This window comes from Salvelinus fontinalis, chromosome 10, assembly GCF_029448725.1.
Source record: "Salvelinus fontinalis isolate EN_2023a chromosome 10, ASM2944872v1, whole genome shotgun sequence".
NCBI classification, from domain to species: domain Eukaryota; kingdom Metazoa; phylum Chordata; class Actinopteri; order Salmoniformes; family Salmonidae; genus Salvelinus; species Salvelinus fontinalis.
The window spans coordinates 15,088,734-15,104,966 of record NC_074674.1 but is presented as its reverse complement, the minus strand read 5'-3'; the positions used below and the strand labels follow the sequence as shown (position 1 = coordinate 15,104,966).

The window sequence follows — 16,233 nt, the reverse complement described above, 5'->3', positions numbered from 1 at the left end:
AGAAAACCGCTCAGGGATTTCACCATGAGGCCAATGGAACCCTGTACAGAATCCAAATATTCCAAAACATGCATCCTGTTTGCAATAAGGCACTAAATTAAAACTGAAAAAAAATGTGGCAAAAACCAAAGCGGTATATTTAGGGCAAACACAACACATTCAAGAATAGTGGTGGCTGCATCATGCTATGGGTATGCTGGTCATCAGCAAGGACTAGGAAGATTTTTTGGATAAAAATAAACGGAATAGAGCTAAGCACAGGCAAAATCCTAGAGGAAAACCTGGTTCAGTCTGCTTTCCAACAGACACTGGGAGACCAATTCACCTTTCGGCAGGACAATAACCTTAAACACAAGGCCAAATATATACTGGAGTTGCTTACCAAGATGACATTAAATGTTCCTGAGTGGCCTAGTTACTGTTTTGACTTAAATCGGCTTGAAAATCTATGGCAAGACTTGAAAATTGCTGTCAAGCAATGGTCAATGGGATACAAAGGTCATATTTTGCCATATTCTGTTCCAGTTTAAGGCCAGGCAAAAATTGAGATTGCTTCCATCTGTCAATTGTCAGATTTTGGAATATTTTGCAACTATAACTTTCATAAAATGTACAAATAAATCGTCAGTAATGTATATAAATATTTTATTTGTATCATTTTACCCCAACTCCGTCAACCACACCTACCATAAATGTCGTTCTTGATAGCATGTTTCATGTAGAACTTCAACCGCCATTTTTAAAACTCCATGTTGAATCATGTCATTCAAAGGCTTGTTTTCCCGAAGCATATCGTTACCTAGTCCATACATGGCTATATCTTTTGTAGACGTAGTGCCTCGTGCTGACAGATTAGTAATTCCCTGACATCCGATTGGTTACTGGCATTTAAAGGCCCTTTCCGGCAACCTGATTGGTTAAAATGTCTCACATGCCACGCAGCACGTTGTTTGAAAAATATCTCCCGCAAAGAATCAACGTAAAGAGAGACGAAATGAGAAAATCTTGAAAAATATACCTACAGTATGTGAATAAAAATAGGCAATCTCAGTTAGCCAATGCGAGAAAAGCGTTGAATGAAAGAAAAAATGTGCCTGATCCGCCGATCGAGGCAGGTAGAGGAGGAAAAGGAGGAAGCCCGCAGCAGAGCGTTGAGACGTAAATTAGTTGAGCTAAAGATGACAACTAGCAGCGATCAACCAGACAGCAGCCAGCCAACAGTGGCTTTTATTCCACATGTCTCAAATGAACCCACTTGTACATGATTTGATTTGCCCTAAGTGTCGAAACACTGGACTGAAAATCACCATAGCCTTCACCCACCCAGTGATTCTGTAATTCTGTCATGATAGAATGTGCAGACTGTAAAGGTGATCGAGATGCATTTAGGATAAGTATTTACACTTCCTCCAGGCTGCAGGAGTGCTCCAGAGGAGATGGTTCTTCTAGCCCACGAACTTGGACTTGGTTATGCAAATATTAAGAAAATCAACAAAGTCCTAGGTATTCCTTCATTGAGTCTCAGCTCATATGTATTCATGTACTCAGCTCATATGTATGTATTGTATTTGAATTTATTATGGATCTACTCTTTCTGGGGTCCAGCAAAATGAAGGTAGTTTATACATTTTAAAACATTACAATACATTCACAGATTTCACAACACACTGTGTGCCCTCAGGCCCCTACTCCACCACTACCACATATCTACACTACTAAATCCATGTGTATGTGTAGTGCGTATGTTATCGTGTGTGTACAGTTGAAGTCGGATGCTTACATACACCTTAGCCAAATGCATTTAAACTCAGTTCTTCACAATTCCTGACATTTAATCAGAGTAAAAATCCCCTGTCTTAGGTCAGTTAGGATCACCACTTTATTTAAGAATGTGAAATGTCAGAATAATAGAGAGAATTATTTATTTCAGCTTTTATTTATTTCATCACCTTCACAGTGGGTCAGAAGTTTACATACACTCAATTAGTATTTGGTAGCTTTACCTTTAAGTTGTTTAACTTGGGTCAAACGTTTCGGGTAGCCTTCCACAAGCTTCCCACAATACGTTGGGTGAATTTTGGCCCATTTCTCCTGACAGAGCTGGTGTAACTGAGTCAGTTTTGTAGGCCTCTTTGCTCGCATGCTTGGGTCATTGTCCATTTGGAAGACCCATTTGCGACCAAGCTTTAACTTCCTGACTGATGTCTTGAGATGTTGATTCAATATATCCACATAATTTTTCTTCCTCATCATGCCATCTATTTTGTGAAGTGCACCAGTCCCTCCTGCAGCAAAGCACCCCCACAACATGATGCTGCCACCCTCGTGCTTCAAGGTTGGGATGGTGTTCTTCGGCTTGCAAGCATCCCCCTTTTTCCTCCAAACATAACGATGGTCATTATGGCCAAACAGTTCTATTTTTGTTTCATCAGACCAGAGGACATTTCTCTAAAAAGTACAATCTTTGTTCCCATGTGCAGTTGCAAACCGTAGTCTGGCTTTTTTATGGCGGTTTTGGAGCAGTGGCTTCTTCTTTGCTGAGCGGCCTTTCAGGTTATGTCGATATAGGACTCGTTTTACTGTGGATATAGATACTTTAGTACCTGTTTCCTCCAGCATCTTCACAAGGTCCTTTGTTGATGTTCTGTGATTGATTTGCACTTTTCGCACCAAAGTACGTTCATCTCTAGGAGACAGAACGCATCTCCTTCCTGAGCGGTATAACGGCTGCGTGGTCCCATGGTGTTTATAATTGCATACTATTGTTTGTACAGATGAACGTGGTCCCTTCAGTCATTTTGAAATTGCTCCCAAGGTTGAACCAGACTTGTGGAGGTCTACAATAATTTTTTTCTGAGGTCTTGGCTGATTTCTTTTGATTTTCCCATGATGTCAAGCAAAGAGGCACTGGGTTTGAAGGTAGGACTTGAAGTACATCCACATGTACATTTGACTCAAATGATGTCAATTAGCCTATCAGAAGCTTCTAAAGCCATGACATATTTTTATGGAATTTACAAGCTGTTTAACGGCACAGTCAACTTAGTGTATGTAAACTTCTGACCCACTGGAATTGTGATACAGTGAAATAATCTGTCTGTAAACAATTGTTGGAAAAATTACTTAGAGTAGATGTCCTACCCGACTTGCCAAAACTATAGTTTGTTAACAAGAAATTTGTTGAGTGGTTGAAAAACAAGTTTTAATGACTCCAACCTAAGTGTATGTAAACTTCTGACTATAACTGTATGCATGCATGTATGTATGTGTCTGTGCCAATGTTTGTGTTGCTTCACAGTCTCCGCTGTTCCATGTGGTGTTTTTTATCTGTTTTTTAAATCTAATTTTACTGCTTGCGTCAGTTACTCAATGTGGAATATAGTTCCATGTAGTCATGGCTCTATGTGATAATAAGTATCATAACAAAAAAGTCTGAAATCACAAATGCTCATATTCCTGCCATCTTTCTGAGCGATACAAAATTAATCTGTACAGGCGCAGTCTGGTTGAAAGGCCCTGTGTGTGTGTTAAAGACCCTCTTTGTTGGGCCCTGTGTGCCTTCCATAGTCTGTTCTGGACTTGGGGACTGTGAAGAGACCTTTTGTGGCATGTCTTGTGGGGTATGCATGGGTGTCCGAGCTGTGTGCCGGTAGTTTAGACAGACAGCTCAGTGCATTCAACATGTCAATACCTCTCATAAATAAAAGTAGTGATGAAGTCAATCTCTCCTCCACTTTCAACAGGAGAGATTGACATGCATATTATAAATATTAGCTCTCTGTGTACATCCAAGGGCCAGCCATGCTGCCCTGTTCTGAAATTTTCCAAAGTCCTTTTTTGTGGCACCTGACCACACGACTGAATCAAGGTGCGACAAAACTAGGGCCTGTAAGACCTGCCTTGTTGATAGTGTTGTTAAGAAGGCAGAGAATCGCTTTATTAAAGACAGACTCCCCATCTTATACCACTGCATCAATATGTTTTGACCATGACAGTTTACAATCTAGTGTTACTCCAAGCAGTTTAGTCATCTCAACTTGCTCAATTTCCACATTGTTAATTACAAGATTTAGTTGAGGTTTAGGTTTTAGTGAGTGTTTAGTTCCAAATACAATGCTTTTAGTTTTAGAAATATTTAGAGCCAACTTATTCCTTGCCACCCACTCTGAAACTAAGTGCAGCTCTTTGTTGAGTGTTGCAGTCATTTCAGTTGCTGTAGTAGCTGACGTGTATAATGTTGAGTCATCCGCATACATAGAAAATTGAAAAAAGCAAGAGGCCTAAACAGCTACCCTGGGGAATTCCTGATTCTAACTGGATTATATTTGATAGGCTTCCATTAAAGAACACCCTCTGTGTTCTGTTAGACAGGTAACTCTTTATCCACATTATAGCAGAGGGTGTAAAGCCATAACACATACGTTTTTCCAGCAGCAGACTGTGATCAATAATGTCAAAAGCTGCACTGAAGTCTAACAATACAGCCCCCACAATCATTTTATCATCAATTTCTCTCAGCAAATCATCAGTCATTTGTGTAAATGCTGTGCTTGTTGAGTGTCCTTCCCTATAAGTATGCTGAAATTCTGTTGTCAATTTGTTTACTGTAAAATAGCATTGTATCTGATCAAACACAATTTTTTCCAGAAGTTTACTAAGGGTTGGTAACAGGCTGATTTGGTCAGCTATTTGAGCCAGTAAAGGGGGCTTTACTATTATTGGGTAGCGGAATGACTTTAGTTTCCCTCCAGGCCTGAGGGCACACACTTTCTAGTCGGCTTAAATTGAAGATGTGGCAAATAGGAGTGTCAATATCGTCTGCTATTATCCTCAGTAATTTTCCATCTAGATTGTTAGACCCTGGTGGCCTGTCATTGTTGATAGACAACAATAATTTTTTCACCTCTTCCACACTGACTTTACGGAATTCAAAAGTACAATTCTTGTCTTTCATAATTTGGTCCGATATACTTGGATGTGTAGTGTCAGCGTTTGTTGCTGGCATGTCATCCCTAAGTTTGTTTATCTTGCCAATGAAAAAGTAATTAAAGTAGTTTGTAATATTAGTGGGCATTGTGATGAATGAGCCATCTGATTCAATAAATGAAGGAGCCGAGTTGTCTTTTTCCCAAAAAATGTAATTTAAGGTGCCCCAAAGCTTTTTTTAGCACTTTTCTGATTTGCTTGATTGTTTTTGATGCTTTACTGGGAAGCTTATCAGAGGTAGACTTACTCATGTTATTTACATTGGAGCTGATAGTGCAGGGTGAGCTGCATAAAGTGGTCTTCCTACTATTGCACACCGCCTCAGTGCTACCAGTGTAACGCTGGTTTATACACTCTTGATTACTGCTTACTATAGCTGTAGGATAAACAGATGTATTCGGTGCAATTAGGGGTACATCAATTTAATTACTTACATTGTGTTTGCCAATGCCCCTAAGATCATGTACATTTGATGCAGCATTATGACGACTCATTGTCACAATGGTAGGGATTAACTGAGCAGGTCTTGGATCATTTACCAGTCATTGTTTCAACGCAGCCTTGACATGCGTGGACAGAGGCCAGGAGCCAAGATGATTTGGATGGGCTCTGTCATTCCTGTAGAGTGACTCCAGCAGAGCTACAGTAACCTTTTAGCCAGATGTGTAATGCCAGCAGTCTGCTGAATCGCGGCCCAACGATGGTACTGGACCTGAAATTATTGGCCTTTTTTTGGAGTCTTTAAATGCTAAAATCAGTTCTTTAAAATAAATGTTCAAATGTTCTGAGCTAGCCCTCCTGATGTCGTTTGACCCCCCCCCCACTTGGACTACGACAGTGTCAGCTCCAGGCATCTGTGGTAGAACAGTCAGAAGCAGCCTTGTTATGTCCTGTACTCGTGCTTCTGGGTAGCACAGGGTTTTTGCCTTGGGGACCGAGATCTTTCTCACCATAGAGCTGCCTATGATGACAGCTGGTGATGTTGAATGGGCCGGTCTCTCAGGCAGCCTCACATTCTGGTGAGGCTGGGAGCTCCGAGGATCTGAACCCGAGGTAGAAGCCACCGGAGAGGGAGACAGAGCCGAGGACGAAGACGCAGGTACTTCCAGATCCGATCTTGATTGGTAAGTCACCACGGACGAAGGGGCCGGAACCTCTGGATCCAGGGTGGCAAAGCTGTTTCTGGTCTGTGTCAGTTCCGGGCTCAACATCTCCATGGAAACCCCCGTTGCCAGAGGACGCCTTCTTCGACTTCCACGGCGAGTGACGTACCTCCATGGCTGGTTGGTTGAGTCGAGATCAGCTCCGTTCTCCAGGAAAGGGGGAGACCCCTTCGGGGATGGAACCCTGCCTAGCACCGGCCAATCAGCTGTGGAGAGCCGACACGGCGGCAAAACTTCCACCAGACCAGAGCGGCGTCCGGCTACTGGGGTGGAAGAAAAAGAAAAAGTAGGTGAGCGTGGGTTCCCCAGTAGCTTATGTAGGTTTGCTACTTGCTTGCTAAGAGTAGCTACTTCGCTCCTGTAGTCCTGCAAGCAAGCAGTTGCTACATTGAAAGTCAGCGCTGTCCACATTGTCCCGGAACAACATGACAGGAGAGTGACAGGTAAATAAAAAGGGAGAGTAGCCCATTATTTTCAGGTGACTTGCTCTGTATAAATAACATTTATTTCCTGGCTCCAGCAAATGTATTCAAAGTGAATAAAACAGAGTGATAGGAAAACATAACTCTACAATGAGACTGTCACACAGGCCTACAGTGTCATAGGGCTGTAGCCTACTGTGATTACTGAGAAATTAGCTTTACATAAAGTAAATACATGCTGATATGCTAATATTTACATAGGGTAACATGCGGATATTTAGTCCTGCAGTTATGTCTGTAATGTCAACTTTTCCCCCCCCACTTTAGTTGCAGAGAATCAGAGAGGGCTACAGTCTGGAGAGTGCTGCTAAGATAATTAGATGAGCATACGCAGAATAAGACCCAGACATAGAAGAGTTTCTGAAGGAGGATGAGGATGTCATCATAGACATTAATGTATCCTTTCGATGGCACTAGGCACAAGAGAGGATTCACTTCCAACTACGGGATAGGTGTGTTCATTGGTGCTGGTATCAGCAAGCCATAGAAAATGGAGGCCATACAATTTTGAATAGAGAGTGGTACCTGTATATCATAGGATGTCAAATGATAACGTCCTCAAAATAATGTAGCACGGAGGAACCCAGAATGCAAGTGAATGTCTGAACTCTGTAAGATGGTCGCGATGCCCTTAAACTGTCTTCGTGGGCAAAAGCCGCATTGACGGAGCAGCCAGTATGGCAGTAGCCATGTTCAATGAGTGAGCCACTGCTATAACAAATGTGATGAACAGATTGTGGCTTGACGGCACTTTGGTGACATTGGAGCAATCAGAGAGGAGTTGTGAGAGCTCATGCTGCTTCAATGGAGTGTGCCAAGCGTAGGCGCAGGTCCCATGACACAGTCAAGAAAGTAAAGCGTCACCAGCAACAACTCAAAGAGCGCCTTACATATGGGGCAGGCATAGCTGATTCATCTTCTGCACATTTTCAACAGCCATACAAAATCCTTGTGTGTGACAAATTGAGCAAAGTGATATGAGAATTTGCTCAAAACTGCATATTTGCCCAATAGACCAGTATATGCTTTATTGCTTGAAACAAATGTATTAAACATGCTAATGTATTTGTAAAAGGTATATTTGATGTTTGTCTGTTTAGAAGGGATATATGAATAAGAGTTTAATTAATGTGACATAAATTGCCATATTTATGGAAAGTGCATTTTAATTGCATTAGCCTATCGTTATCTCCATTTTATCAAAATGACATGATCCAGGTGCGCCAATTAATTTTTCTCAGTCTTCAAAGGACATACATTCCCATTATTCCACACACAGGTTCTTAGATCTTAGTCAGAATTTTACAGAGGCTTTTTTTAATATCATGTGTCGTTTTGATTTTAAGTGTCATTTTATGTGTAAATATATGCAAAATATGCATCCGTCATACGTGACTAGGTTTTTTAAAAATAATTCCATGAAATAATCTGTAAAAGTCTGATCATTGAGTTTCTTATCACAATAAAACAAAACAAAACTTTCTGCCTCGAAGCAATGTGTTGAAAAACAGATTATTGTAAAATGCAAATTAGTGCATATTTGCCTAATTTGCATAAAATTAAAACATATATAATACAATAATATATTGTATTTATGTATACTTTCAACTGGTAAAGTTTCAGTCTGATGAGAATAAGGGAGAAAAATCCCTATTAGCCTGTGGTGCCTGGCCTTGAGCGTGGTTCAGATTCATTTAGATCTGTGGACCATACCTTTTGAATGGCTTGCTCAGAATATGAGCTTTTCAAAAGTTTGTATATATTATAGAAATCAGTCCTTTCTCGGGCCCAGATTATTTATAAATCCCATAATTGGATGGTTCGGTAGTTGGGTTTCATAAGGGACTCCATAGGCCAGCATAGCTGACTTAAATTGTAAATAGAAAAAGGATTTGCCTCGTAATGTGTATGTATCTTTCAAATTTTTGAATATTCTCAACCTATTACTGTCCATGATATCCGCAAGGGTACGGATTCCACATTTGGACCATTGGGGGGATGCAAAAAGCCACCCTCAAGATCGCAAGGCATTATTGTGAAATATTGGAGTATGGGCATGCTATTTTGATTCCCAGTTAAGTTGTTTTTCAATTTTACGCCAAATAGAAATTGTGTGAACATAAGCTGTTCTATAGAATAGAGTTTTAGATGGGTGAAAAATTACAATCGATGGAGTTTCGTCGGCCTTAAGGACAGATTCTGCTGCCATTGGTACACTAACACAACATAGGATGAACACACAGATTACACACACTAAACAGGATCCCAGCCACATATTTCACCTGTGACCTTTGATCTGAGGGCAGAGCTGTCATGTGTATAACCCATCCTCAACCTCTAATCTCCATATTTCTCCCTCCATCTTTCCATCTTTCTCTACCCTCTCTCTCTCTCTCTCTCTCTGTGTCTCTGTGTCTCTCTCTCTCTGTCTCTGTCTCTCTCTCTCTCTCTCTCTCTCTCTCTCTCTCTCTCTCTCTCTCTCTCTCTCTCTCTCTCTCTCTCTCTCTCTCTGGGTGGCAGGGTGCAAATCTCAGATTATTTCTCTCTTATGATTAATCTGTCGTCATGTAATCTTTCTCTGTACAACCATCTGCACTCCCTTCTTCCCCCTCTCTTACTCTCTGTTCCTCTCTCACCGAAATCACAGCAGCACTCTGCAAACTACACTAGAGCTACAGAGCCTCGTGAAAGTACATGCACCCCCTTGCACAGTTGTCACATTTTGCTGACTTAAAATGTCATTTGAAAAAGTGTAACATTTAATGTTCAACACAACCTGCTTCACATTTTCAAAGAGAAAGTATAGAAATGTCTCTAAATTAAAGGTACACTGCAGTCAAAAAACGTGATGTCACCAGGCAGACCAAAAACGTCATCCCGCTCCATCCCAACAAGCTGAAATTTCAGGCAGTCTTTTTTCCCAAACAGCTCTTACAATAAAAGGGCATTTTCAGAATGTTCACATTGTCATAGTATTATTCCAAACTCATAGGGGCTGGAGTGTTGGCCAGGATCAACACAAATATTAAAGGAACAAAGCCCAGGTCTTTTGAATACCTAATCCTGGGATAGAGTTGTATTTTCCAGCGGGCCCATAATCACATTTTTATGCAAAAGGCTCACTAGAATGGCTTTCCAAGAGTGTTCCTGAGGGGTCCAGTGTCAGTGCTGGCTTAAATCTCCTTGAAAACCAGGGACAAGGTTTGAATATTGCTGTCCATCAATGACTCCCAACCCAATTGAGCTTGAGCAATTTTGACAGAAACAATGGATATACTGTATGCTGCCCTAAGAGTTGGTAGAATCTTATTCAAAATGATTTACAGCTGTAATTGCTGCCAAATGTGCTTAACTCTAGGGTGTGAAGACCTATGCAATCAAGACATCTTAGGTTGTTTTTTTAGTTTTTTTTAGAAAATGTTCTATAGTTTTCCTTCACTTTAAAAATGTGGAGCTGCTTGTGGCGATCAATAGGAAAGAAATGCAAATGTACTACATTGTTAGATTTCATTTTAAGGCAGCAAAATGTGACAACTGTGCAAGGGGTGTGTAGACTTTCACTAGGCACTGTACTTGGGTTCAGAACACAAGCACACACACACACACACACACACACACACACACACACACACACACACACACACACACACACACGCACACACACACACACACACACACACACTAGTGTATCTCCCTATGAGCAACGGGCAGTTGTGATCTAATCTGTGGTTACATACTGTAACTAACAGGAATGTACCAGGACCACTTACTCTACCTCTTTCCCTCTCTCTGTCTGAATCACCCATTCATCTATCCTCTCCACCCCTCTCTCTCTCTCTCTCCATCAACCCCCCGCCACCACCACTCTCCACCACCTCAAGGATGAAATGGCTTCTCCTACGCTGGGTTGGGTGTGTTTGAGTGTGCGTGTGTGTGTGTGTGTGTGTGTGTTCTGTCGGATGAGAATGCTACTCTTGCTGTGTGTCTGAACTTTGGGAACCAGGAAGACAGACATAGAAGCTACAATATCATCCGCTGCACCACTGGCGTCGCTTAGCAATCATCTCAACACACACACACACACACACACGTTTTTTCTCTCATATTGTTGCTATGGGGCAGTATTCTGCATCCACTAGCTATATATCCATTCAATTTATATCCACCATATAGGAGCATAATCGGTGTCTGGTCTCTTACATTTCAATGATTTATGTGTTTGATTATTTTATTGTTTCTATATTGTTCTAGGATCATTTGTGTAACTGTAAATCATTCCTTTTTTTTTTACATACAATCCATACTCATCCTCGGCATTCTTCATACCCCTTATGGTGTTCATGTCCGTCTCACTCTCTCCTCCATCTCATCACTTCATCCAGAGATGGAAATCCAGCCCCAAAATGCACATCTTGGTGAGGATATCATTGTAGCCCTCTTCCCCCCTCTTCCTCCCTTTTCTTCTCTCTTTCTCTCCACCCCTTCTCCTCTCCCTCCTCCCCTGTTTCTTTCCTCTTCTTCTCTCTCTCCATCCTCTTTTCCTCCTCTCCTCTCTTCCCTCCTCATCTCCTCTCTTCTTCCCCTCTTCTCCTGTCTGCCTTCTCTATCACATGTTCAATTGTCTCTTACTCATCCTCTCTTCGTGAGTCACTTGTCAGTGATTGCTCATTCAGACAGTCCACCTGAGAGTGTGTGAGAGAGACAGACAGACAGACAGATGTGCTATGTTGCATTGTTACGGGTTGTGACATGACAAAGTATTATCCGACTTGGTATGAGGGGCTAGCCATTCTCCCAAACACAATCAGTTATTGTGTGTGTGTGTTTCCTCTCTCTTTTCTAGTCTCTGAAGTGTCTGTGTTCTGGTTTATGTTGTTGGTCTTGGTCAAATATGCCACGTTCCAGGTTCCACTAAAACTTCTGATATGCTTTGATATGATTGATGGAATTGGAGTGCTTCTCGCTACATCTCACACATGCTCGTTGGGTAGGTGGTACAGCGGAAGGGGAGTGGTGGGTATGGGTAGGGTCGCAGATGAAGAGACCTAATCCAATTCAGCTCTAAACCATTTGACCTGCTGAGCTTCCAGTTGATCAGACTTGTGTTCTATGAGCTGTAGGTTGTCTATCTACCTCGGCTCAATCACTTCTAACCCAGCCCACACACACTTACCACACCCTTCGATAGCCTCAATCACTTCTAATCCCACCCACACACACTAACCATGCCCACGATATGCTGGCTGCACACTAACCAGAACCTCTGATAGGTTGGCTGCACACCCACTGACTCACAGTATTGATCCTGCCGAGTATGTCAGTCCAGTGCGATTGAATGAGTTCGTTTCCTGATAGATATAGACCACAGCCATATTAGCCTCAGCGGGGTCGTAATATGCCACTAAAGGAAGCGGTTCAATTCCCTATTCCTTTCATCTATCTCTCCATCTACACTTCTCTCTATATATCTGTCAATTAAAGGTAAGTCATGACATAGCACAAGTGGGGGGGGGGGTGGTCTTGACGAGAATAAAATAAATAAATAAACTGTTGTAGGATGTTCTGCACTGTTCAACCAAGCCAGTAAATGTGGAGGAGGAGTTGAGATGGAATGTCGCCTTGTTAATGTCCAAAAAACCGAAGTCACGTCACAGGCTCTCTCTTCCATTTCCCCTGAAAACCGGAACATCCGGTTGTTTGCGACGCCGCTGAGGCTAATATGGCTGTGGTCTATACTATCAGGAAACGGACTCATTCAATCGCAATGGACTGATATACTGGGCAGGATCAATATTGTGAGTCAGTGGGTGTGCAGCCAACCTATCAGAGGGTGGTCCGGGGGTGGCAGCTTAACCACTAGACCAGCCTCCGGCACATATGCCTTTTATCTAACCTCACCCACATCCTTACACCCACACCTCTCACTTTCCCTGTCTGTTGTGCCATAATTTAACCCATTGTTTTTTTTTTGGTCCACTGCGACAGCCTAACAGCACGAGAAACAGCACAGTCACCAGCCCCAAAGGAACCCCCTCTGCTGCACTGGTACACTCCTCCTTTTATATATCACTCCATCTCCCTCTGTCTCTATTCAACTTTATTCTCTATTTGTCTCTGTCAAGTCTCAATTTCCTCTGTGTTTTTGGTTGGTCTGTATCTGTTTTTCTCACTGTCTGTCTGTGTCTGTTTATCTGTCTCTCTCCATGTCGATCGATCTGTCTTTGTCTCTGCATCTGTCTCTCTGCATCTGTCTTTGTCTTTGCCTGTCTTAACCCCTCATCGCCTACCTGTCAGTATTGGTTCTGTGTGCGTGTGATTATTTGCATGTGTGTTTTTTGTGTGTGTGCGACTATGTTTTACATGTCATGCTCAGTCAGGTTGTAATGGCGTTCAGGTGCCGTCATCGAGTAGCTGCCATGACTAACTGGTTGAAGCGCAGTCACCAGTCATTGCCCTGTGACATTTGGTCTATTTGTGGGTGATGGCGTTGTTGTGTGTCACTCAGGTGAAGATATGGGTGCTGGTTGGCTTTGGGTTTTGATTTGGGTTCATTTTAGGTTCTTGCCAGTGTGAGAGTGCATGGCTATGTGAGACTAGTTTTGGGATTTAGTTTTCTGAGAGGAATTCTTCATATTACCATTTCCTTCCATTAAGCCTTGGATAAGCCTTTCACAGGGGGAAAATCTCTCTTTCTTTTCCTTAAATTTAACCAGTCTTCTTCTCTCACTCTCTCCCTCCATATCTCTTTCTCTCTCCTTTCTCCGCTCCTACAACTCTGCTCTCGAGCATCCCTATTTCATCTCTTGTGTGTCATATCTTTCGCTCTGTTTGTTTCCCCCTCCCCCTCTATCTCTCTATAGGAGCCTCAGACCACTGTTATCCATGTGGATAGGAACAAGGTACATCCTCCTTCCATCCTGCCTTTTTTCTCTACGCCTTTCAGTCCTCTCATCTTTGTCTGCTCTTGCTTTGTCCTTGGCAAGCTGGTGTGTTTGCGTATTATAGCGCATGCATGCGCACGTGTGTGAGAGTGAGTGTGTCCGTGCGTGCGTGTCTATCATGACTCCTGGTTGGAGAGTGTTGTGTGGGTTGTAGGTCTGGTCTTTGTGAGCTTTTTTTTTTAGGTCTGGTGATCCTGCATTCCGCAGTCAGACAGGCCTGGGAACAGCTGCTTTGTATAATCACATTGACACAAAACTACCCACACTACATTATGTGGAGATATATTGTCCACTCTCACCACCTTGTGGAAATAAATGGAACTGGGCTCTGTGTGCCATGTCTTGCAACATTTGGTGGTTTAGACTGGTATAGATCACTGCATGTATGGACAGCACACTGGATGTGTGTCATATTTAAGGTGGAAAGCAGACGAATGACCTGTTTTGTGTGTGTGTGTGTGTGTGTGTGTGTGTGTGTGTGTGTGTGTGTGTGTGTGTGTGTGTGTGTGTGTGTGTGTGTGTGTGTGTGTGTGTGTGTGTGTGTGTGTGTGTGTGTGTGTGTGTGTGTGTGTGTGTGTGTGTATGTCTGCATTGAAATGTGTCATTGACATGTCTCTCTGTGTCTACAGGACTCATCTGACAGCAACACCACCATTGAGGACGAGGATGTGAAACGTGAGTCTGACAGACACACACACACACAGAAAAGAGGGAGAGTAAAAAGGGAGGAGAGGGGAAGGAGAGAGGAAGGAATGGAGAAAGAGAGAGGAAGGAAGGGCATTTTAGGATGTCCAGCAGCTAAGTATACAGTAAGCTCTCCTGCTGGGCTGCTGAAAGAGAGAAAGAGCAAGGGATAGGGGGAGGGATAAAGGGATAGAGGGAGATGGACCGTCCCTGGTAAGTCTTATCTATGTACAGGAATAGCATGATGAGCTCAACGTGCCACACAGGCAATGAGAGAGGGTAGAGGGAAGCAGAAAGGGACAGAGCGAAAGAGGAGGAGGAGAGGAGTGAGGGAAAAGAAAGACAGAAGGAGGGATTACGAGGAAAGGGAGAGAAAGAGAAGAAGAAAAGAGAAGAGAAAGCGACAGAAAAGAGGAAGAGAGTTAAAGAAAGAAAGGAGTTCTCCATTGAGGATGAAAGACTTTTCCAGGGAAGGTTCTAGTGACTGTAGCCCAGTGGACTATATCTGGTCAAGTCTTTCTATTGGAGAGGTCTTCATTCTGCATGGCCCTGCATATACCTCTATGGAAACCTGAGTGGCAGGACTGTACATTATGGGTGAGTGTGTATACCATGCTAGGAAAGGGTGTGTGAGTGTACTTATGCGAGGCTCAGAGGATGAGAGAGGGCGATGAGAGGGCAATAAAAAGAGAGAGAGAGATGAATGAGAGGATTTGCCAACATGAATAGCAAGCAGTCTGGTGAGTAACTCTGCTATGACAACATAGTTACACAATGCAGTGTGTGTTCGTGAGTGTGTGACTATGTTTTGTATGTGTGAATGTACAGTATGTGTGTGAGCTTCTGCTGTGTATTCGAGAATGTAACAATGTGTTGCTCAAACGTTTTACTGTCCCGGACCTGTGGTCACTATGTTATTGGTTCCCTCTGCAGTGCGAAAACAGGAGATCATCAAGATCACTGAGCAGCTGATTGAAGCTGTCAACAATGGAGACTTTGAGGCCTACGCGTGAGTACACTACAACTCGCAGCCTGAACCTTACCATAACACTACAACTCACAGCCTGCGACCTGAACCTCACCATAACACTACACATCTGAGCCTGCACCTGGCCCCAACACTGCAACTCCCAGACTGCACCTCACCCTAATAATGTCTGCTATATTATTGTGCATAATAAGGTAATTTTCCCAGAGATCAGTGCATTTTAGCTAAGGCAAAATGGTGCCCTAGCCTGCGCCTCACTATAACAATTCAACTCCCATTCTGCACCTCACCATCGCTCTACAACTAGAGGTTCTAAACTGAAATTGCTTGGCTGCCATTGTAGCCTGAGCTGTTGCGTTGAGCTGATTTGTTGTGAGCGGATGTGTTGTATTGTGTGTTTTCAACAGGAAGATCTGTGACCCATGCCTGACGTCATTTGAGCCAGAGGCCCTGGGGAACCTAGTGGAGGGCATGGACTTTCACCGGTTCTACTTCGACAACCGTAAGACAAGAATAACACGACTGCTACACAACTACTACACGACCATTACACAACCACTACACAACGATTACACAACCATAATAAGACAACAAGTGTAGACAAGCGTAAGACAACCATTACACAACCACAAACAAACCTTTCTCGCCCCCCCCCCACCACACAACAACTACACAACTATTATACAACCGTAAACATCTATTTCTCCCTCTAGTTCTCTCTAAGAACAGTAAGCCCATCCACACCACCATCCTCAATCCTCACGTCCACCTGATTGGTGAAGACGCCGCCTGCATCGCCTACATTCGGCTCACGCAGTTTGTCGATGGCACGGGCCGCCCACGCTCCAGCCAATCAGAGGAGACGAGGGTGTGGCATCGCCGGGAGAGCAAGTGGCAGAACGTTCACTTCCACTGCTCTGGAGCACCGGCCGCACCGCTGCAGCAGTAAACCGGTACACATAAACACACACACACGCACAAAACCACGT

The 16,233-nt window shown here is 43.0% G+C and overlaps 1 protein-coding gene across 4 annotated transcripts in view; it reads left to right on the top strand.

The window, feature by feature from the left end:
• The window catches only part of LOC129863675 (calcium/calmodulin-dependent protein kinase type II subunit beta-like), a 70,440-nt gene that overhangs the window by 51,620 nt on the left and 2,587 nt on the right, over positions 1-16,233 (top strand). For 2 of the 4 annotated variants that reach the window (XM_055935823.1, XM_055935822.1), the window contains exons 15-20: positions 12,617-12,676; positions 13,492-13,530; positions 14,202-14,247; positions 15,190-15,265; positions 15,652-15,746; positions 15,958-16,197. In XM_055935823.1, coding sequence (XP_055791798.1) covers positions 12,617-12,676; positions 13,492-13,530; positions 14,202-14,247; positions 15,190-15,265; positions 15,652-15,746; positions 15,958-16,193 — 552 coding nt within the window. In that variant the 3' untranslated portion in view covers positions 16,194-16,197. The remainder of the gene's footprint in view (positions 1-12,616; positions 12,677-13,491; positions 13,531-14,201; positions 14,248-15,189; positions 15,266-15,651; positions 15,747-15,957; positions 16,198-16,233) is intronic. The other 2 variants (XM_055935825.1, XM_055935824.1) reach the window with 1 other exon arrangement.